The sequence below is a fragment of the Cryptosporidium ubiquitum genome (genome assembly GCF_001865345.1).
Source record: "Cryptosporidium ubiquitum isolate 39726 chromosome Unknown contig_7, whole genome shotgun sequence".
Taxonomy (NCBI): domain Eukaryota; phylum Apicomplexa; class Conoidasida; order Eucoccidiorida; family Cryptosporidiidae; genus Cryptosporidium; species Cryptosporidium ubiquitum.
In genome coordinates this window covers 350,038-372,880 of record NW_021639830.1, presented here as the reverse complement: position 1 = coordinate 372,880, position 22,843 = coordinate 350,038, and the positions used below count along the sequence as shown (strand labels likewise).

General features: G+C 31.0%; 6 protein-coding genes across 6 annotated transcripts; 3 read left to right on the top strand and 3 right to left on the bottom strand.

Annotated features, from left to right (window-relative positions):
- Positions 1-688: 688 nt before the first annotated feature.
- cubi_00700 (WD repeats-containing protein) lies at positions 689-12,220 on the top strand (the record flags this gene model as incomplete). The annotated part of the gene is made up of 1 exon (XM_029017713.1): positions 689-12,220. One exon carries the CDS (start codon positions 689-691, stop codon positions 12,218-12,220), a length of 11,532 nt encoding a protein of 3,843 aa, XP_028873511.1.
- Positions 12,221-12,418: 198 nt separating this feature from the next.
- Positions 12,419-12,708, bottom strand: cubi_00699 (uncharacterized protein; the record flags this gene model as incomplete). The annotated part of the gene is made up of 2 exons (XM_029017712.1): positions 12,419-12,591; positions 12,666-12,708. 2 exons carry the CDS (start codon positions 12,706-12,708, stop codon positions 12,419-12,421), a joined length of 216 nt encoding a protein of 71 aa, XP_028873510.1.
- Positions 12,709-13,215: 507 nt separating this feature from the next.
- On the bottom strand, positions 13,216-17,868 carry cubi_00698 (SWI SNF related transcriptional regulator ATPase; the record flags this gene model as incomplete). The annotated part of the gene is made up of 1 exon (XM_029017711.1): positions 13,216-17,868. One exon carries the CDS (start codon positions 17,866-17,868, stop codon positions 13,216-13,218), a length of 4,653 nt encoding a protein of 1,550 aa, XP_028873509.1.
- A 1,096-nt stretch (positions 17,869-18,964) lies between these two features.
- Positions 18,965-20,449, top strand: cubi_00697 (uncharacterized protein; the record flags this gene model as incomplete). The annotated part of the gene is made up of 1 exon (XM_029017710.1): positions 18,965-20,449. One exon carries the CDS (start codon positions 18,965-18,967, stop codon positions 20,447-20,449), a length of 1,485 nt encoding a protein of 494 aa, XP_028873508.1.
- Positions 20,450-20,634: 185 nt separating this feature from the next.
- cubi_00696 (uncharacterized protein) lies at positions 20,635-21,188 on the top strand (the record flags this gene model as incomplete). The annotated part of the gene is made up of 2 exons (XM_029017709.1): positions 20,635-20,985; positions 21,048-21,188. 2 exons carry the CDS (start codon positions 20,635-20,637, stop codon positions 21,186-21,188), a joined length of 492 nt encoding a protein of 163 aa, XP_028873507.1.
- Positions 21,189-21,601: 413 nt separating this feature from the next.
- On the bottom strand, positions 21,602-22,402 carry cubi_00695 (uncharacterized protein; the record flags this gene model as incomplete). Its single annotated transcript, XM_029017708.1, has 1 exon — positions 21,602-22,402. One exon carries the CDS (start codon positions 22,400-22,402, stop codon positions 21,602-21,604), a length of 801 nt encoding a protein of 266 aa, XP_028873506.1.
- Between the last annotated feature and the right edge of the window lie 441 nt (positions 22,403-22,843).

Below are 22,843 nucleotides of genomic sequence, written 5' to 3'. Positions count from 1 at the left end.
ACTTTTAAACTTTTTTTCCCTGCCTAAGTCCACCTTTTTTATGGTCTTTTTTTACCATTTATTTGTTAGTTGAATTGGCGCTCAGTCATCTTAAAATAGCGCCAAATCCTTTTTATTTCCTCTAATTTTTTATTTTTTAAACATTATTCTTGTATTCTTCTGAAGATTAACCAGCAATTTATTATAAACTATCTAACATGTGGAATGAGCAACAGTGAGTGCACTTTAACATTTATGTAAAATGTTTATCTAGGTTTTCCTTTTTCAATTTTTGCACGATTTGATTTGTTCCTTCCTTTACATTAATGTTTTTAGCATGCACATTCCAATTTGTTAATACTGTGACACGTAAGTATTATTAATTGGTTACATGCATTCATGTACAAATTTCTTACTGAAAACACCGGTATTAGGAATAAGATTTGCATGTGAAGCTTTAGAGTATTAGAAAAATAAATATAGACTAGGGTCAGAGTAAATTTTAAATAATATATTTGTACTCAATTTCTTCTGGGTAAGAAATGATTATGGGAGAAGTAAATTCACTTTTTCCTCTTTCTTCAAGTGACTGATTTTTCTAGTGAGACTATATATTGTTTCTGGCTTGCCGCCCCTAAGGTACGCAGTATAACATGTAGAGAAAATAAGAAAAAATAAATGTGAAAAAGGGATTTAATGTAAAAGCAATATGAGGGATTGCATTGAGGAAAGTGGAGTAAATGGTGTGAAAAATTTGATCAAGAAATTTGTAAAGGAGGACCCTCCTTCTGTGATTTTGCAGTCCATCCAAGGTAGAGATAATTTGGAACTAACAGAAGGAAGGCTTTTAGTGTCTCATAACACCAAATTAATGGCAAATTTGACTACAGAAGGTCAAATTAGTGTGTTTTTAGATACATCGGGAGGCGAGATTGAGAGTTTTGATACTAGACAGAAAGACATTGCTCTAAAGGAAATAGAAATATACTGTTTAAAAGGGAGGACTGAATCAAAAACTGTAATATCAGAGGCTATTTGGTGTAAATCCATTATTAGAGAGGATAATCTCAGGGAGTTCGAGATTACCCCAACTTTGGTTCTACTTGAAAAATCAACAGAAAGCATCGGTGAAAACAACAAATGTTTGTACTGTAAAAAACATTCAGAAAACCAGTTTTTGACTATCTTACAATTTTCTAGAATAGGTGACTTTGAGGACGAAGGATATGAGGTTGTTGAGTTGGATGTAAAAGTTGATTCAGAAAACGGGATTAACTTTAATAAGCCGGTATCTATTGATTTGGAAGCTTCCAGAAGTCAGAAAACACATAGCACAAATCACACGAAGACAAAAATCAGGTATTCCAGGATTCCAATTAAGTATATATTTGAAACTTTTTTTAATAAGAAGGTAGAGTTCTCGGAATGCAATAAAGCTTGTAAAGGTTGTTTCTCATTTAATAATGTTCAAATTTTTGTTGATAACACTATGGAATCAGGATTTGTGATGATCATGGCTAATATGGTACTATTCTCTTTAGACTTTATTGAAGGCCGTTCTCTGGTTCTGAATAGAAGGTTTTTGATTCAAGATTTTCGGAATCCTCAAATTCGGTTTTCTGGTTTTGTATTAAAAAGTGGATGGCTTGTCTCAATTTCATTTGATACTTTTGAGTTGTTAATTTGGAATTACTACCAAGGAATCGCATTTAGAATGATTAAGCTAAATAAAGATTGCTTTGATTTTTCAGCCTCAGATAAGGAAAGAGTTGATATTTTAGTTAGTCTTTCATTTGGGGGAGATTTATCAAAATTATTTTTGGTATTTGATTATCTTAATGGTGATGCTTTTAAACATCCAAAGCAAGTTGGAATATTTATGATTGATTTAAATGTTGTTTTTAGTCAAATTTTGTGTTCTTATTGTATATTAAAGTTCTTGTTTGACATAGGAGAAGCTTCAGAGAAGAGAATTCCTGACCCAGGAATAGAATTGAGAGAAAAGTTGCAAATTAGCTCTGGCAGTATACCTCATGTTCAGTTATATGGTGAGTATTCATCCCTTACAGTTTATCCAGAAGCCTTTCATCTCGGAGAAGAACTCAAAGCATTGGATAGAATTATAAAGTCTCTTTCTGAGGAATCCAGTGAATACCTAGATTCCACAGATTTGACTAAAAGCTCAAATCCAAGATTAGATTTAACCAGATATGAGTTCGGATGGCCTCTTTTGTTCAACAGAAGTTGGTTTTCTGGTGATTTATTCTGTAACTATAAAATGAATAAGATCATCGTTTCTACTATTGAAAATCTTATTGAAAACAACAATTCAGAAGATTTAATTGATCATTTTGAAGAGTTAAGCAACAATATGTATTTGGATATTGTTTATAGTCCTTTAAAAAAGTCTTTGGAAGGGTTTTCCGATCTAAAATTTTCAGAACCTGTAAATAACAGACAAAAAATTAAGAATTACTCAGATTTAATGCAAATTAGCGAAACTTTTTGCAGTTTTGAGGACAAACCATTATTGCAAAAATCAAGCTTTATATACGGTCATTTAATTTCCATATCTACTGATGAACCTCCTAATAATGGAGAATCTCAATTTGAAATTGGATTTATTGACATTATTTCATCATCCAATACAGTTTTGATTCAGTTTTCTATTACAGGTTTCTTTAAGAAGCATATAAGTTTTTGCATTTCTGAAGATAATAAACAACTTTTTATCCACCAGTTAAGTTTCAAAAGTGAGTATTCTATGATGATTATGAGCCTATCCAGAGTCATAGATTGCCACTACTTTGTATTGAAGGATGCTGAAACTGGGAATTCATATATTGGTTTGTTTTCGAAAACCATGAGCTTACTTGGACTAATTTACTCCAATGTAATGTGTCAAGATATTTGTCATTTACAGAGAATTTGTGAATATAATAAGGTAGATCCGTGTATTATTCCTTTAATACAACTGGAAATAGGATTCAAACATGAAGATTTGAAATTAATAAGCCTTTCACTGGAAAATACCCCAATGATACTTAATATAGTAATTGTCAAGTTAGCCCAGAGTATGTTACAAGATACTAAATTACACTTATCTTTGGACTTTACAAAAGAATCTTCCAAATTATTCCTCAATTTTTGTCTGGAAAAAATTAAATATTACTCAGAGAATGAATTGACCGTATCAGAAGAAGAAATAAGGCAAGGAGAATCAAAAGTAGATGAGTTTCTACAGGAGATTTCTTACTATTTGTCAGTATTTAGAAGGCATCTAAATATTAATTCAGATTTAATGACCCATGAAAATGTTAAGAATCAAAACAAACAAGAGGATGATCCAGATCATGAATCAATTGACGAAGCAATTGAAAGATCCAATGTAGGTGATTGCCACTATAATAGTGTAATTTTGTGCAAAAATGAAACATTTATTAGAGACCAGGTGATAATGGGACATTATTCTAGCTTGATTGACTGGTATTTAAAGAACAGCAAAGAAAAAAACCCTAAATTATTTAGAATAGAGGTTTTACATGAAATTTACAAGCTGATTTGTACTTTAAGTACCAACTCTCTGACATTATCAATTCATATGCTGAGACAAATTGGTGAGAATACAACTCAGTACTTAAAGAGTATTTTGTATCATACAAGTAGGAGAGAAATAAGGAGAAGGTTAATTAATCACTTAAGACATTTTGGTGTTTTGGATGATGATGATATTGCTCTTATTCAATTCAATACTGAATTGGAAAGCTACTATCCAAACAATTGCTATTCTGTGGAACGAAATAGGGTGTGGACATCCTTATTTACTTACTCTATTCCATATAATATTTTATCAGATTGCAATTTGGAAGGAGAATTCAAAGCTAACACTGATAATGAATGCACTATGCAGGAGGATATAGATGATGAAAAGCTTGGAAATTACTGCCTTTATTTGAATGATAATTTAGATAACTACTATTTCTATGGAGGGATTGATCAGGGAAGCCATGTAAACAATCCAATTTTCTCTGCAATGACTTACCCCTTTGGTGGCCTACAGGCTTTAAAAACTGGATTCAGAATAAACAAGGAGTTTAATCTACAGTATTTCGAGGATTTAAAGAAGATTATAGGTGTGACTAGCATATCGGCTAAAAAGTTATCAAAAAACAAAGATGATAGATATAGAATTGAAAATAAGGAGAGTATTGAAATAAGTAACAGAGACCTGTTCTATTCTAACTTTTCCACTGAAGCTATTTCTGCCTGGGAAAACCTAAAATGCTGTGAAATAGAAGACTATGATCTAGAATTAAATAGCCTTTATGTACAGGGTGGATCTAAAGAGTTTGACACTGAAAATGACAGAAATTCAAGCAACAATATGAATAATATGATTTCAAACATTCCAGAACAAGAGGGAAACGATTTCATTCGACTGAATAACGGAAGATTAGTTTCTATTAAGAATTCAAGTTGTAAATATTGTTTGGATTTTAATGAAGATGAGGAACTCGAAGTCGAAGAGGAATTGCTCAACTATGAGAATGAATTTGGGCAATTGTTTGCATCCAGAAATAATTCAAACGAAAGTTTCTCTCTATCTTCTCAAAAAGAACTTATGTCATCAAGCAAATCATTAATGCTAACTCAAAGTCAAATATCCAATTCCCACGAAAAGATTCATACAAACGCACTCATTTTTGGAGATCATAACTCTAAAAGAGGAGATCTAACATGGCTCAAACTCCGTAGACAAAGAAGGGAAATGATGAATGATAATTTTAATAATATTGGTTATTTGAGCCATTCACTCAAGTTTTTGAGTGAATGGTCATTTGACGTTTCAATCAGAATAGTTATTGAAAAAACTCACCTTCAGATTTGTTTTGTTTGGAATAGATTATTAAGGGGATTTCAAACTCCTCCAAAAAGGAATGAAGCTCTGGTATATTCTCTTTTGAACTTAATGATCAAGAAGACTGCAAGGCAACTTTCTAATAACTTAGACTCTGGAATTTACCTTGAAGTTGCAAAGAAAATAACTACCAGTATTTATATTGCAGTGTTTGGGTTTATATTCTCACATTTTGAGTGGAAGAACATCCCAGCTTCAATCAAATATCTGGATAATACACTTTTCTTATTGCTCAAATATTTTGATTTGGAGGATTCCTACAAGTATGATTTACTCAATGAAATTATTAGCCTAAATTTTAGGTACAGTCCAAGATTTATTCTGGAAATATTTTTAAATTCACTAGATTATTCTGGAATTATTCCAATACACCACTTAAAGACTGATTTGTTGCAACAGAAGATCAATCAAATTGAAATAGATAGATACAAGAACATTAAATTTGTTATTGATAAATGCACTAGATATGGAAACAATGGAGTTTATTTGTTTAAATATTATTTAATGAGATCCAATGATTTCACAACTAAAGATTCCCTCCATACTTTCTTGTCAGTAATAGAAAATTCCAAGCAATCTAATAATAGAGAAGAAGACAATTCTAATCAAGTTGACTATACTGATTACCTTAATATCATATACATTTATCTAGATAGAAAGCAGGATATAATTCTGCTTTCTCTAAAGCAGACTTTTAAGTCTCTGAAATCAAACATTGATCAGGAGATTTACAAATCTCTCCTATATGGTTGTTCAAATAATGAAATTGAGTCTCAAAACGAAGAATTCGATGAAGTTGAGTTGGAAAAATCTATTAGTTCAGGATTCATACTAAATATTTTAATAAAGTACTTTAATAACTATTATGAAAGTATATCTGAACAAAAGGGAGATCTCGACCAGAAAAGCATGGACCAATCGGATTTTAGAGGAAAAGATAAAAGGATCAATATATCTCCATATTACATACTTTCAATTTTGTTTTCACTTGATATACCAAGAAAGGAAATCTATAACCAAGAATTTTTCAAGTTTCTAAGTAAATTTTTCCCCTCTCTACTCCAAGTTCTTGAGAAAACTTTTTTCAAAGAAAAATTATCCATGGATCAAATTCAAAACAATCATGTTAATGAAAACTTGGATTCTGACTCCTCCCCCTCGTTCAACATCACTCAGATAATCAAAATGACAGATAAAGACTCGGATTCTCTAATTAAAATGATGGAGTTATATCCAGAGTTAAGAAAGAAACTTAAAGAAAATCCAAATAATACAGAAGAGTTTTTTGAGATATTTTATCATAATCTCAATAAACTGGCAGAGGAAGAAGAGTTAGGAAAATCTATGGGAATTTCTGAAGATAAAATGACCTTACCAATATTGCATTATGTATCAATGGGAAGACCATTTTTCGCTTTTAATCTTTTATGCATGAGACATGCAAGTTTTCATAATAACTTGGACTATAAAGAATTTAAAAAGGAGGATTTGAAATTTCCAGAACTCTCAATGAAGGAGAAGGTTGAAATTTATAAATCTGTATACACATTGGCAATCAGAAATTTCACAAGAGACACAGTTGTTTCTAGCAGTATAATATTTATCTCCATGCTAGAATTGTCTACAGAACTTTTATGTACTGATATAAGAGTTGCGAGATGTATATATATTCATCAGATTCATAAGAAAGATGGTATAAGTACTTCTAAAGTAAATTATGACACCCAGGAAATGGATATTAAAATAGATTCCCAGAACACTGGAAAAATTAACGAGATTTGGAAAATGTTTCTTAAATTTGGTCCACCAAAAATAAGCTCATACCTGGAAAACAACGATGATTATCATGAACAAGATATTCACAAAGAATTCCAAGATAACCAGAAATATTCGAGTTCCTTATTTTTAGTCTTGAAAATGCTTGAGGAGGCAGCTTGGGCAACTGGAGACATCATTACTGGAGGGAATAATGAAGAAAATGACTCATTTTTAGATCAGTATGAAACTGATCAGGATGGTAAAAGCATTGAAAATGTTGACTTGCTTCCTCACACCCCAATTTGGCATTTAGTTGCGACTTTCTGTAGAATTCATGGCTTACCAAGATCCTTAACTTTATTACATGAATTAGCCAGAAGAGGAGAATGGGTAGCATTTCTACAAGAATGTGATTCTCAGAAATGTCCATTAGAAACTGTAGGGAATATTATTAATGAGTATATGTCGGAGAATCCAGTTTTGAAGCTGCATTTAAAGATTGCTTTAAATATTAACGATAATAATGAGGACGAGAGAAACAATGAATTTACGTATGAATCTAACAAGGAAAGTGATTACATTATTAAGTTAGTCAAATGGGACAGATTGTTTTATACTTTGAGATTAGATGATAAAGAATCGGAACTCGATGAGATGAAGATTCTTGAGTTTTACCACTGGTCAGTTAAAGAAGTCTTTAAAGATACTATACAGGAGATGAGTGTAAACAGGATTTTTCTCTACTATTCACTTTTTGAAGAACATTACCTTAATCTGGAAAAGAAATTTCCAAATTTCAAAGGGAAAATGAAAGAATTAATTAATTCTTCAATTAACTCTTATTTATTAATAGAATTGGTAAATACCTTGTGTTATATTTCTATTAATGACAACATTGAAAATATTCAAAATAATGAGACATGGAAAAGTATCTTTGATTTTGGATCAATTCAAGGGTTTGAGAATACAAACAATTCGTTATATGAAATGGAAAGTCTACAAAACTTAGTGGAACAGTTTCTATACACAATTTTCCAAGATAATAAGCTTGTCGATACTTCTAATTCTTGTGAAAACAAAAATAACCAAATAACATTAGATCAAAAAACAGATACAGACAATATTAATGAAAATATTGATACTGATGATGATATGGATACTGATGATGATGATGATGATGATGATATTTTAACTGAGAGTAAGAGGGATTTATTCTTAAATATGTTTGTTGAAGAAACTAAAGATACCATATTAAAGATGAATGACTTGAAGCTAATTGTAACTTCTAATTCTTTAGATATACTTTTCGAGACAAATTTTGGTGTTAAGAATGATCAAGAAGAAAATGATTTAAATAAAAATAACCAAACTGAGGCTCTTATATACAAAGATGAAACTACAATAATACTTTGGAGGTTATTGTCTAATTTAAATGAAAATGGATTATTATCCAGAGCTTCTGCTTTGTTTTACGGAGAGTATACTCAAGTAACACTTATTTTCAACTCAATAGAATCTTTGTGTTCATATGATGTGGAAGAAGCAACTGAAAATCTGAATAAAATATTAATTTATAATGAAACTGGACTAGAAAAGGATAGACAAATTATTGGATTTCTCCCACGTAAAGACTTGGTTAGAGATTACTTTGAGCATGAATTTTTGAGATTATATGGTAAAATAACAGTGGAAGACCATAGAGTGCTTTGGAAGAGTTTAAGTGAGATAAATTTGGATAATAGGTACCCAGAAGATGAGACCCTATTTTTTGAAATAGAAAAACATGGATATAGAAAACATATTATAGATTTGCTATATTTAAATCTAGAAGATTATCAATTAACTTTTGAACAGTTTGAGAATTGGTTATGCATACCAGAGAAGATGCTATTAAGAGATTTTTATAACTTAAAAAAGTATGGATTGCTTTTAAGGTATTTGGAGGAGTCTTCTTCTGTATCATGCAAGGAATTATTGAATGATGATGAGATTTTGATTTGGCTAGAAGGCTCGTTTTTGAGTGAGGTTGCAAGTGAATTGGATTTATTCTCAACAAATCTAAATTTTAAATCATCATTGATAAGGATAGAATTTATAAGAAGCTATTTTTGGGTTGAATTGAAGAAGTTATCTGCTTCAATTCAAAAAATTTCTATGGATTTAACTCCATTTTTCTTGGTAAAAATTTCGATTTATTGTTGGTATCTTATTGAAAAGTTGGAAAGATGGCTTTCTGCTTTTGAACAGGTTGTTTTGATTTCTATTTCCATTCATTTTATATTCGAGATTTTGAGAATAATGAATATTAGGAAATCAGAGGTTCAAAAGTCAATGAGTATGGTGAAGGAAGAAAGTGATGGTGAAAGTAGAAAAGAAATTGGGAGCGAAAAGAATCGGATTTTCGAATTTATTCCAAAATATTTTGATAAAAAATATGTCCAAGAATGCCTTAAATATGCAAACTATAAGTTATTTTTGTTACTTTTATCTAATATTGGTCTCAAAGAATTAAGACAAAATAAAGCAAAAGAAATCATACAAGGGTTAAGTAAACTAATATCTCAGGGAACAAAAAATAAACTGGAAGTTGCAGATTTTGAGTTTGAATTTAATTTTGAATACTTTGATTTAATAGAAGAGATTTTCCTTTCACACAAAGAAAATCCTGTTATATTCACTCCATCAGGGTATTTTAATTTCAAGAATGTGACTACAGAAATCCCATTCAGTATTCAAATTCCCAGCAAAATTTCATTCGATGATCATCCTGTTGATTCAAAAAATGTAAATATCTCTGTTCAAAATATTGTGAATTACATGTTTGATATTGGCTTGGCATTCAATATTGGGATGAGATTTATTCCAAACGTAAGAAATAAGCTGGAAGTCTCTAAACAAAGGTTAGACCGAAAATTCAAAATATTTACTCAAAAACTATACAACAGTGACTCAAAATCTTTGGAATCTCATAACTCAAACTCAAAGACAAATAATGAAACAACGAATCTCGAAAATAGTTCAGCTTCTTCCCCAATAAATTTAAGCAGAAACTTGCAAGCGTGGGATTCAATCACAGATTATTTAATTGAAATGTACTATATATCTTCTATTTTCACAAAAGTTATTTTAATCTGGGTATTTAAAGGCTTTAACACAACTAAATTAAATGACTCGGTACCTCAAGAATTTGAGAATAACAGATCTTCTGAAAGAAATGATTTTAATGAATTTCTTATAAAGTCAATTAAATGTTCAGAATGTTCATCATCTTCTAAACAATCACTTAAAGAAGGTAACACCATTGTTTGGAGAAGTCTCATGCTGGCTTTTAATGAGAATGAGGAACTTTCATTAAATAATGTTACATATAGAATGAAACTTCAATCAGTTTTGACTTTGTTGCAGTTTTCTAACGAAATTTTTCAGATCTCAAAATCTAAATACTCATATTACATAGATAACATTAGAGAAAGAGTGGTTAAAATGATTCAAGATTCTCGTCTATCAGAAAATCATTTCAGTGGAGATCTTAGCAGCTTGGATAGTTATGATGAGTCAACATTATTCAAGATCTCTCTATTTGTAATTAGATTGTTTTCTTCTAATGAAGTTATTCCACTTTTTAAAGAAATTTTGGAGCTTTCCATTCAATTTGAATATGGTAATACAGATTCTGAAAATAATGATGGTAATAATGCAACTTGCATAATTAAGTTTAAAACAATTCAAAAGTGCCTTAAAGTTATATTAATTAATAATGCCTATATAGAAAAAGAGCAAGTGGATAATATGCTTGTTGAACTAATTAAAGAGATTATTAAAAGATTTCATAATAAGCCTTTTATAACATCAATATTGTATCAAATATGTCAACTTATTATGAATCCTGATACAATAATTGAATCTTTGAGTAAAGATATGGAATTAAACCAAATAACAGATAGAAACAGAATAGCTACGATTGGAGAGTCAATATATCTGCATTTAGTTAGATATTACTTAGTAATGATAGATTTTCAGGATGAAGGTGTTTCAAAGAATGAAAAATATAGCCAAATAATTATTCATGATGCAATTTCTAAAATAAATGAGTTACTGGCACAGCATTCTAAACAACAATTTGATGATGTATTGTTTACAAACATATTATTGGAAATCCCTGAAATTCCTTCACTTAATGAGTTGAATTCTACCCAAATTGATAAAATTTTGATGAATCTTGAGTTGGACACCAATGATGGGACCTTAAAGAATTCTAGTTCGCGTATATTACCTAGTAATTGGATCAGAGTATTAATTTCCCAACGTGTTCTAAGTATATATAACGAAAGAGAAATAGAAAAACAAAATAATATTTTTGAACTAAATAACAAACCCAACATAAATTATATTAACTTAAAATTAAATGGACCAGATTTACTAGCAGAATTTCTAGTTAGGAAATGTCTTTCCAAGCAATGGAAAACATGTACAAATTTTCTTTACTCCAAGTATGGTCAATATGATTTAATTGTTGCATTACAAGCTTTGATTCAGTCATGCCAGCTATTAAAGCTTACAGAATACCAACAAACTTTTAGAGTTTATCAGAATTTGGCTGGACTCTTCTCTTTGCAGCTTTATTTTGCCAGTTCTTATTCAAATTTTAAAAATGACTTAGATCCCAAGTCATACAATTTTAAAAGGATCCCAGACTTTCCAAACAATGGAATTATTAGTGAGGAGACTAAAAAAAGCGTTTATGATAAACTTTCCTGTGTTATTAAAAAGGACGAAATAGATCAGCTTTTTGATGACTTATACCAAGCAAATAATGTTATTGGAGATAAACCCTCAACACAGAGAGATAAATATAAATTTGAAACAGAAAAGATTCGAATTCTCAATTTGGACTTGGTTGAATTATTTGAAATAGTTTCAGACCCTCAAGTTTGTTATAATCCACCTATGGTTTTGGTAATTTTAAATGGATACGAGGCTATTTATGGACCTATTGTACATTCAATCTGGCCTAGAATACTATTCATTCACTCTATAATTCTAGCCAAGTTTGATTTTTTAAATGACTACAAAGACGAATTTGGAGCCTTAGATGAAGGTATTTTATTATCAATGATTAGAATATACAATAATTCTTTGAAAAATAATTATAACTTAGAAAAAATAAATGGAATGACTTTTTATGACTTCATCAAATCCGAGGATAGTACCTTGGAAATTGATGAAGATAGCGAAAAAATCAAAATTGATGACAAAAACTTGACTTTTGACAGTGATTCAGACCCTGATCAGGACAATGACCAAGACCTTATTAATATTTACGACTTGGCCTTGAGCTGGAATGAGAGAGAAATCAGTGAGAAGCTTTCAAGGATGAAAAGAGAGGAAATTTTAGAAAATTGGACAAAACTCATTGAAAATTATATAGACGATATACAACTAAGGATTTCAGTATGTAAAATGGTAGATGAGGATGGGCTTTCAGATGTGATCTTTTCAAATAAGAAACTATTTAATGACAAATCTCTATATAATTTCGATTTAAGTAGTAATATTGATTCTTAGCTCTGATTAACTAGGAAGATGAATTCACATTGAGGATAAAAAAAGCTCAGGAGATGAAAAATCAACCAATCTCTAAGAAAGTTACCAAAAATGAAGCATTCCGAGGCTAAGTACATTGCCAATAAGGCCAAGGGATGCAAGTGCCAGGAATATATCATAGCCTGTTGAATACTGACAAAATGATTGAATTATCTTAAATTAGAAAGAATTCAAACTTACATATAATAATATAGAAGCGAAAAATAACAATGTACTATAACTCAATATATCTACATATTGAACATAAACTGGTTTGTTTTTACTTGCAATTGGACAGTATTTGTCCAAAATTGCCTCATCATCAGACCCACAACTATCGGAATCACTTAAATCTGAAAAATACAAATTTAGTAATTGAATGAATATCACTTTTTATTTTTTTCCCAATTAAGTTCTATATACATACCTGAGACTTCTATTTCTGTGTATTTTATCCTTCTTTTTATCATTTTCACCTATCTTCTTTTATTAATTAATTATGAAAATTTTCATACGAATTTTCTTTACTTTTCTTGTTCTAAATAACCCAAGTGCATGCAAATACATTTACTGCAAGTATTGATGAAAAAAAAACTTGAGGTTTTACACTTTCAGAGCGTCTTATTACATTTATATTAATAATTCTATGTGATTTCTTGTTACCAAATACACTATAAACAATCGATTTTGCACGAACTCTAATTTTATTTCTTAAGAATCTACTTGCCTATTTATTCTATTCTATTTGTCCACATCAAAAATGCATGCGTTTTGGCGGGGAATAAAATATGCATGCATTTTTAAGAAGGGGTAATCAATTTTTCAAAATCCGGGTTTTTTCTTTTAATCTTTAATTGGATTTACTTTCTGTTTTCTCTCTAAATCTGAAAGAGCTAGATAGAATTCTGACAAGAAAATACGAGAAATATGACTAAGTAGCAATACGAATTGTACCTACACAAAATATTTTTAATTTATTATTTTTCAATTACAATGGCTTCAGGTGTGTCTGGGAGAGATTCCATATAGTTTGTTGAAGTAATGAAATTATTGTCTGAACTAATTCCTTCTTCATTTCTTTTAGAATTAATTTTGGACTCTTTCTCAGACTTAATCGTATGGTTGTTGTCTTGGTTGCCATCATTACTCTTATTCTTTTGTTGGTTTTTGCGATTCGAAGTAATTTTAGTAGTCTTTTGATGCACTGAATCTGATTCATATTTTTTCTTTATAGACTGTAAAGCTGTGGGGTCTCTTTTGTTATTTTTGCTATCTTCATTCGGATTGCTATAAAGATAGTCTTCATCGTCTTCATTACCATTTCCATCCTCATCCAGCTCATCTTCATCATCTTCTTCATCTTCTTCATCTTCTTCATCTTCCTCCCAATTATTATTTCGAAGTTTTCGTCCTTTTGAAACATCTCGCCTTAAATTCCTTCTGGTTATGCTGAAATTTTCAAAGTCTTTGTCATCCTCCCTTTCTTCATCCTCACTAAAAGAAATGATTTTCCTCTTCTTTGACAAGCTTCTATCAGAAAAGGACCCATTTAAGTTTTGAAGAGGAGAGTTTGTGGATAAAGAAGAAAAGTATGCTGATGATTTTCGTCTTTCTTGTCTATCTTGTCTCTTGAAAGTTGAAATGTTTCTCAATGAACTTCTTTTTCCCTTCAGTGAGGAAACTGAGGAAAGGGAATTACCTTTGCTAACAGATTCTGAGGTGTTTGAATTTGAAAGAGTTGGAAGAGATCTCCTTCTTTTGTTTGTCTCTTTAAGTAGCTCCTTAGTTATGTCGGTAATCTCCCCTGATTCGTACTTCTCCATTACTCTTAGAAAAGCTCTCTCACTCAGTCCCTCCACACAAAGATAATCTTTGTTTGACTTCCACCTTGATTTTCTTTCTGATCTTTCCAAATCACGAATTTCATTTAAATTGTTGTCCTCAATTCCAAGCTCAGCATTTACCTCATTTGGTGGTCTCACAATCCAATCTGGGACTTCTTGCATTTTTATAATCCTCCCTGACTTTTCCAAGCAGTCAATGTAAACCTTACTATCCTCCAAACTTAAAACTTCTTGAGGTTTTGAAGACTCAAATGTGGCTTCTTCCAAGGATTCTTCATGAGTTTCAAGCTCTTCTTGAATGATTTTCTGTTTTCTTCCGGGTTTCTTTGGTTTTGGAGGTGACCTTGAGATATTCTGACCGTACTTTATTAGAGTCGAGTCAACATCTTTCCTGGAAAGTTGTTTTTCTTCTCCTTGATCATTTTCTTCAGAATCTTTACCTCTTTCTTCAGCGTTCTTACTCAATTTTGACTTTTTTATAATATTCCTACTCCAATCTTGGATCTTTTGGTAGATATTTCTACCAAAAGTTTTCTTGTCCATTTCCTCAAAGACTTTTAGTTCCTCATCATTCCTCGCTAGGAAACGATTAATCTCAGAAGGTGTCGTTACTCTGGAATCGCTCTTATACTCCTCCTTACCAAATAACTCCTTAAGCCTACCCTCCCTCTCATCCTCCTCTATTTGTGTTGAGTTAAACATTCCAGCCTGAATAATCTTGTGGTCTATCTCCAGCTTTTTCTGAGCACGCTTTAAAACCAATTCTTCTACTCCTGATATAGAAACAAAACGTAAAACCCTAACCTCATTCTTTTGGCCCATCCTGTGTGCTCTGCTTTGAGCTTGGAGATCTTGATGTGGATTCCAGTCTGAGTCAAAAATGATCACAGTGTCAGCAGCTTGAAGATTTAAACCTAAACCTCCAGCTCTTGTTGATAATACAAAAACGAACTTTTCTGAATCTGGAGAGTTAAATTCATCCATCTTTTCCTTTCTTTCCTGAATCGTCATCGTTCCATCCAATCTATGATGTTCGATACCTCTGTAATCTAAAAAGTCACCCAAAATATCCATTAATTGTGTCATTTGACAAAATATCAGTACTTTGTGACGAAATCTGATAAGTTTTGGGAGCATCCTATCCAATACTTCAAATTTACAGCTAACTCTAAAGATATCATCATTCTCTATTAAGTATTCCTCCACAAATAGATATGGATGGTTGACTATCTTTCTAAGCTGCATAATCGTATTACTAACTGATCTGTACTGTATCTTTCCACTAGAAAGATCCATAGAATGTACTGCCTTTTGTTTTATCTGATCATAAACAATCTTTTGCCATGGGGTAAGCTCCATTCTTACTATATACTCTTTTTTTTCTGGAAGATCCTGTAGTACATCAGACTTCACTCTCCTTAATAGAAAAGGCCTCAAAATAGAGTGTAATCTACTAATTACAAATAACCTCTCTTCCTCTGAAAGTTCTAAATTGGCTTCATTTGATGGAAGATCACTAAATGGCTTACTAAACCAAACTTGAAAATCTTCAACAGAATGGAAAACTTGTGGTAATAAGAAATTTAATAGAGACCATAATTCTGTTATACTATTCTGGAGTGGGGTACCGGTAAGCAGTAGTCTATTTTCAGATCTAAAATCTGCCAGTACTACATGAAACTTACTTTTTGAATTCTTTAGACGGTGACCTTCATCCACTATAATGTGTCTCCACTGCATTGATTGCAGAGCTCCACTTTCTCTAATTATGAAATCAAAAGTGGTTAAACATACATTAAACTTTGCCTGTCTCATTTCATAAATCAAGGATCTTCTTTCATATCTGCTCCCTTTAAAACAAAGTATTTTTAGTTCTGGACTCCAGATCTCAAACTCTTTCTGCCAATTTGGTAAAGTTGACAATGGTACTACTACTAGATGAGGACCCTGGTTATCTTTATGTTCGTAAAGATAAGTTAATAAAGCAATAGTTTGAACTGTCTTTCCCAGACCCATTTCGTCTGCCAAGATCCCATGTAGTTTGTTGTTATACAAACTCAACATCCATTCCACTCCTATTACCTGATATGGTAAGAGATTCCCTCCTTTCAGAAGTTTCATCGGTTTATCAGAAATATTTTCAGTGACTGAGTGAGCCATGGTGTAGTATGATGCTACACTGGTAGTTTTTGGGATATTTGCAAATTCTGAGATTTCGTCTACTGTGATGCCAGAGTTCACCGTTGGATCATCAGAAACTCGCTCTCCTGTATTTATCTGACCAGATCCAATTTCTGAACCCACCATTTTTTGATCTTGCACTCTAAGTCCTATGTCCAACAAGAATCTGTCAGTCTGGTTAATTAACTCTTGTAGTCTCCTATTTTTTGTCTCTTTTACGAGCTCTAAATAAGCTTCTAGATCATTCTCTCGCAATAGACGCAGCCTCTCTCTTTCTTTCCTTTCAAGGTTAATCTGTTTTTGGGACTGAATTGAAACTACTTGCTTGGTAGCACTAATAGCTAGACGCCCTAATTGAGCTTTTTTCCTTTTTTTTTCTCTGATCATTCTTTCCCTTTCAGCTGATATTCCGTCTATGATTATCTGGAACCGATATTGGTGGATTGTTGGGGACTTTGATGACCAAAAGTCCGATATCTTACGGCTTATTCCTTCAAGAATAGAATGTCCTCGAGTCTTGAAATCCTTTATTCTTGACGGGACAAATATACCACTTGAAGATATTCCTTCTAATATCAATTCCTGCAAGAGATTAGGTTCTTCCTTCGTAGACTTTTCCTGGTGATCTTTTAAAACCTTGGATTGGTTCATATTTGAGTCTGTATCTTGTTTCTGTGAATTATCTATCTCCTGAAGCTGAATTTGAACTGGAGACATGTTTAACTCTATGTTACTATGTTGGTCTTGGTTATGTGATCTATTAACTTCAGAAGTTTGGTAATACATTCCTTGATCCTTAACCATATTTCTTACTCTATTTTGAATCTTTGAAAGTCTCATCAACTTTTCATTCAGTGAGGCTCTATAGGAGATATCTGGTGGAAAAGCAAGATATTTTCTCAACCTAGTTTCTATATCAATATCCTTTAAGCTTCTCAAGAATTGCTTTTCTTGGGAAGTGTATCTGTTCCATCTATCAAACAGATTGGATTCAATTTCAAACGGTCCAGCAAATCCCAACGGATTAATACGAATTGAATTAACTTCAGAAAAAACTTGAGTGAGCTCTCCAGTAACCAATTTATTTTCCTTTCTGTTTCTTTCCTCTATTAAGCTTCCTGTTTTTTCAATTTTGTCTCTAAATAATTTCTTTGAGTAACCAAAGTAATCTTTTAAAACGAGGAACATTTGAGACTCAGTTTCAATTGCATTTTCCTTTTCTTGAAATTGAAATAAGTTAAATCCTTTTCTAATAATGAGATCGTCCATCATCCCAAATAATTCTCCAAGTAACTTTTCTCCTGGGATCAAACCTCTGGATAACATCCTAAAGCATTGTATCAGGATCTTAAATCTAAACTTCAATACACTGATTTCCGGAATCTCTAATTTATTTACTATTTCAATCCCATGATTTTTTAATTCTTGAAACCTTAATGAAGTTTCCAAACATCTACCAAATATCTCTGTAGATTTGGTAGAAGCTTCCACTATTACCCTGTCAAAAGCAGATTTCTCACCGGAATCATCAATTTCCATAGCCATGTGATTCTCCTCATTTTCGCCTCTTAAAACTTTACTTTCTAGGATGTTCAAGCCTTTCATGTTTGCTCATATGGGGCTAAAATGCCTACCCCACTATCTAACTTGATTGTAACAGATACATCCAAAAAAAGGGGTATCTTTATCCGTTATAATTAGTTTTTTCTTAAGGTTCCCACGTTTTTAAAGCACTTATTTGGTTTTAAAATATTCTGATATGAAAAAAAAACAGAAACCTAATTTAACAGCCAATCTATTTGACTGGCTTAGATATTTGAGCTATACTTGTACCTGATCTAATATGCACATATATATACTTTTATATGTATACATATATATATATATATAATATATATATGTTTTTCACCCTTCCTTGTTCTATTTCCTGTATTAAATTTTCTCTGATATATTTCCTCTACTTAATAAAAATAATAATGGCGCCAACTTAAGTTTGAATACTGATTTGAATCATAGGATTTAATCTTCGTGAAAAGAAACAAATAAACTAAAAAAATTAAACGTGGAGTAAAAATCCAATACAGACACTAGAAATCAACCACCTAAAGATTTGGATTTTTTTTTTGTAAAACAATGGATTTACAGTTGAAGGTTTCTTACCTAATTAATAAAAATATTTATATTTGCATGTTTGAGCGCCAAAACAATTAGTGGTTTTACTATTAGTTGAAAATGACAATTTAATAAATATATAAAAGTTGTAAAAAATGAGCGAAAATGTGTTGAAACAAAAATCTCTCTAAATGGTTTGATTCATATTGGAAATTGAATGGAAATAGTAAACAAACTAATTGCGGAAGATTTATTTAGGCAAAAAAATATATAAACAATTTAGTATACATAAAGAATGTTGCACACACACAAAATGACGAAAACTTAAAAAAATGTTAAAATAATGGAATTTTACGACATGTACGCTAAATTGATAAAAATTGAAATAAGATTTAAGGAGAAGTTTAATAAGTTATCAAGGGAAAAGGATAGGTAGAGAGAATACTAAGCTGAAGTTAGATATCAGTTATAGAAAATTAATAATAAGCTTATATTTGTTCATTTATGCACACAATATATGCAGTGCTATACAATATTTAAAAATTTTTAATAAGGTTAATAATTGATGGATAATTTTCTAGTTGAATAAATGTATTTACACAACAAAGAAAGTGTTAGTAAGAAGATTAGGATAAACTTTACAGATGAATTAGGGTTGGAGGCAGCAAATCTCTTTAAAAGAGCTTTTGTTAGTGTTTTAAAAAAGTATGATAAATTTCATAATGGAATTGTGACAGCAGAAAAGTTTTGTAATTCAATTAAAGAGACGGATGAATATTTGAGACAAGAAGATAATATTTGGGGTATAACAGTGGATTCTGAAGATAGATGTAACGTAACATCTCCTATAATAACTTCAATAATGAGTTTGGTTCAAATAACGGAGGATAAGTATGTTAACTGTAAACCTTTATATTTAGATGTTGATAGAATAGAGTCAACAATATTGGTAAAAAATCCATATAACGAAAGTACTATTATGGTAACTCAAATACAAAGATCTTCTTTAGAAAAAGATCATGTAAAGTATTCAGTAAGGTGCCCAAAAATGTTTTTAGAAGACTTGTATCCCCCAGCATTAGAGTCAGCAAGTAAATATAGTAATAAAAATAGACAAAGCAGCATATTTGAAATAAATAAAAAAGATTTTTCAGAAGAAAAGGATTCAGAAAAACAAGAAGAAAAACTTCCTTACTTGAGAGCTCTTCCTTCTGATAAATTGGATGATTTCAGAAAATTATATGCAATGTGGAATAGATGTATGCTATCTGATGAGGACTTTATAATGCATATGAAGAAAGATATTGGGATAGAACAAATTCCAAGAGAATTTCTACTACAGGTTGCTAATAAAGGCCCAAGCAGAACATTATCTTTCAGAGATGCTATTTGTTCATTATTTATTAACGATGTTGATTCTTTAAGAAAGTATAGGCCTGATTACTTGGTTCCCCAGCCAAGTAGAATTCCTATAGAGAACATTTATAATCCTATAACACACGAAAATACTAATGAGAAAAATACTCAAAAGATTATTGAGTGTTGTAAAAAGGGGTATGGAAAGATATTAAGTTCAATAGACTCACTTAATGATGATGTTCTTAATGATTTTAAGTCATTTGGGAGGAAGCATAAACCAAATTCCAGTGAATCTGCTATTTTGAAGAGTTCTCTGGAAATCAGTAATCAAATTGATAATTCAAATGGCACTCGAAAGTGCAGTTCGATTATTTCTACTGAATCTACAAATCATTCAGAAAAACCAAAATTTGATTTTGTTATTAATGATATGGACTCCGACGAAGAACGAGCAAAAATAAGAGGGAAGCAACTTTTTAACTATCATAGAACTACTGTAACTATGCCTAGTGCCTTACAATTTCAACTTAAAAGGTGTGCTGCCGGTGAAACTTCTGGCAATGCTATTAGACAATACCTCAAATATTACGGAATACCCATTTCTGTCTCCATGGATACTCTTCTTAGAAGAAGTGATGAAGACGGGTCTGTCTCTTTTACTTCACTAATGAAGGAGGCTTATCACTCTATTAGAAACATGCAATCTTCTTTATAATCATACTTTTTTTCCTGCATACATGCAAGTTGCATGACTAATAATAATACAAGGCGCCCGCGCCAAGTCTCTAGTTTCATAGTTATAGAATAATCAAGTTCTGTTTATTAGAATAATTAATGATTGTCTTAAATTAAAGGTATAACCAGCGATTTAATTCAGTGTATGTAAATTTATTACATAGAATGGCAGACCAGCAGGATGCAGTGATCTTCCAGAATGATCATGATATGTCAAATACACAAAATAAAGGACTTTTAAGGAAAGATACAAATATAGAAGAAAGATCCAAAATAGATGAATATTGTGCATGTGTGCTTGAAGAAAGCCGAAACAATTCTGTAACTTGTGATATCATTGATCAAAGCGGGGTTTCTGAGTTTTGCTCGCAAGTGAGGAAGATGAAAATGTGGCCAAGTTTTGATCATATTTTTAAAGCTGCTAGAAGAGACAATAAATGGTATCTAAGATCACAACCTCTGAAAGGCGTAAATAAAATTTTATTTGAAGAACAGAAATTAATTAATATTTCAAAGGTAAGAGAACTTATAATTATTAATTTATTCGATGTTTATCTGAATTTTTTTTAATCAACTAGGCCATGTATAAAGGTTTGGTAATTACCCCAATTCCAAAAGGAGTTATTGAAACAGCTGTCCAGACTATAATAAACAGTAACGACGTTCTTCCTGAGATATCTGAATGTGTGAGTTTAACTCAACAAATTAATTTAATCTAGTATTAAATTGTATATATATATTTTTTTTTTCAGACTGTTAAAAACAAAGAATCAAAACACACAAAAACACCATTGAATTAAAAAATGTTTCCCACTTCTACTCTGGATCTAGGTAGATTATATATATATTAATAATCAGATTTGTAAGAAAATCTCTAAAATTTTTCCAAAACTATTTTTTTTCAATTAATTCTAAATTTCATCTTAAAATCCGATTCTTAAAAATTGGTTTTAAAGAAATGGAGGGAATTTGAATGTAAATAAAAGTCAAATACTAAATAAATTTAGAACTACTAAACTGCCCAAAAGAACTAATGTAATTTATCAATACAAAATAGAATAACTTCCAATTAATCTTCACCAAAAAATTATCTACAATTGGAGTTCTGGTTAAAAGGAGTGATCTCGTTAGTTTAACTTGCCAAAGATAGGAACTTCGAGCTACCGAGAGCAAAATTAATGCGTTTAGCGAAAACTTGAGTACCGGGCACTAATAATGAATGGAAGTAAGAACTACTCTCGAATCTGTAAATCTGAGGAATGAAACTTATATTATAAGCAAGATCTCTGAGACCATCGTAGTTAGATATAACGCATCCTGGGGATACATTCTCAATAAAGAGAACTAAGGTGTAAATTACTATATCAATGTATGAAACCTTTTCTCCAGTAAAGTAAGTGAACTTCGAGGACTTAAATGAGTCATTCAAAACTTTTAAAGTATTACGAATGTTTGCAATATCTAGAAGCATCGAACAATCCAATGTCTTAGAAACATTAAGGATCTTAATGGTTTTCTTAATGTAATTTTTCACTATTGATGAGAGCTGGATTGAAATAGAATGCAACAATAAATTACTTGAAAATAATTCTTTGTTATAGGATAAAACGATATAGTTTATAGCAGCCTCAGTAGTGCTGATATATTTAACGCCCTTTGCGGTATCGGAAATCATTGGGATAGATGGTGCCAAAAATCCTGACTTTGAAATCTCTGCAAAAAGTTCTTTTTGAGATACTGAATCCTTCTTGAACCTAGTTTCAGAAAACGCGACACCAGAAAATACGAGGACTGATCTAACCAAATGGTTACTATCGAGCTCTTTAGTTGTATAAAATGTAATTGGGGTAATTTTTTTGGCTTTCCTGGACTCTATAGTAGAGAACAATGCAACAAAGATAAAAATAGGGACAAAAAAGTTTGTGAACTTCATATTCAATAGTGGCTTGATCAAAATTTGTTTCTACTAAATAAACTGCAAAAAAAATCTTCTGAATAATACCGATATTATTTAGTATTTAAAATAAAGGCCTTCGAGAGTACAGTAATTTTTACCGCCCCTCTACCTACCTAATAATTTTTAATGGCTTTTGATACGTATGTTATGCATTAAGTAACCAGTTAATTAATAATACCTAAATAAATATATAGACAGCGGTTGAAGTATACCTATTATTAATTACTTGATAATTATATTCAGATACCATGATTTCCACTAACTTGCACTTACAATAAAATATTATAATTAACATATAGATTTTGATGGCGGTAAAGTTGAAAATATATAAATCCAATTAACATGTTTAGTACCTAATTAAAAATATAAAAAAAGTTGAATGTTTTTTTTAATAAAAATTTGTATTAATGATTTATT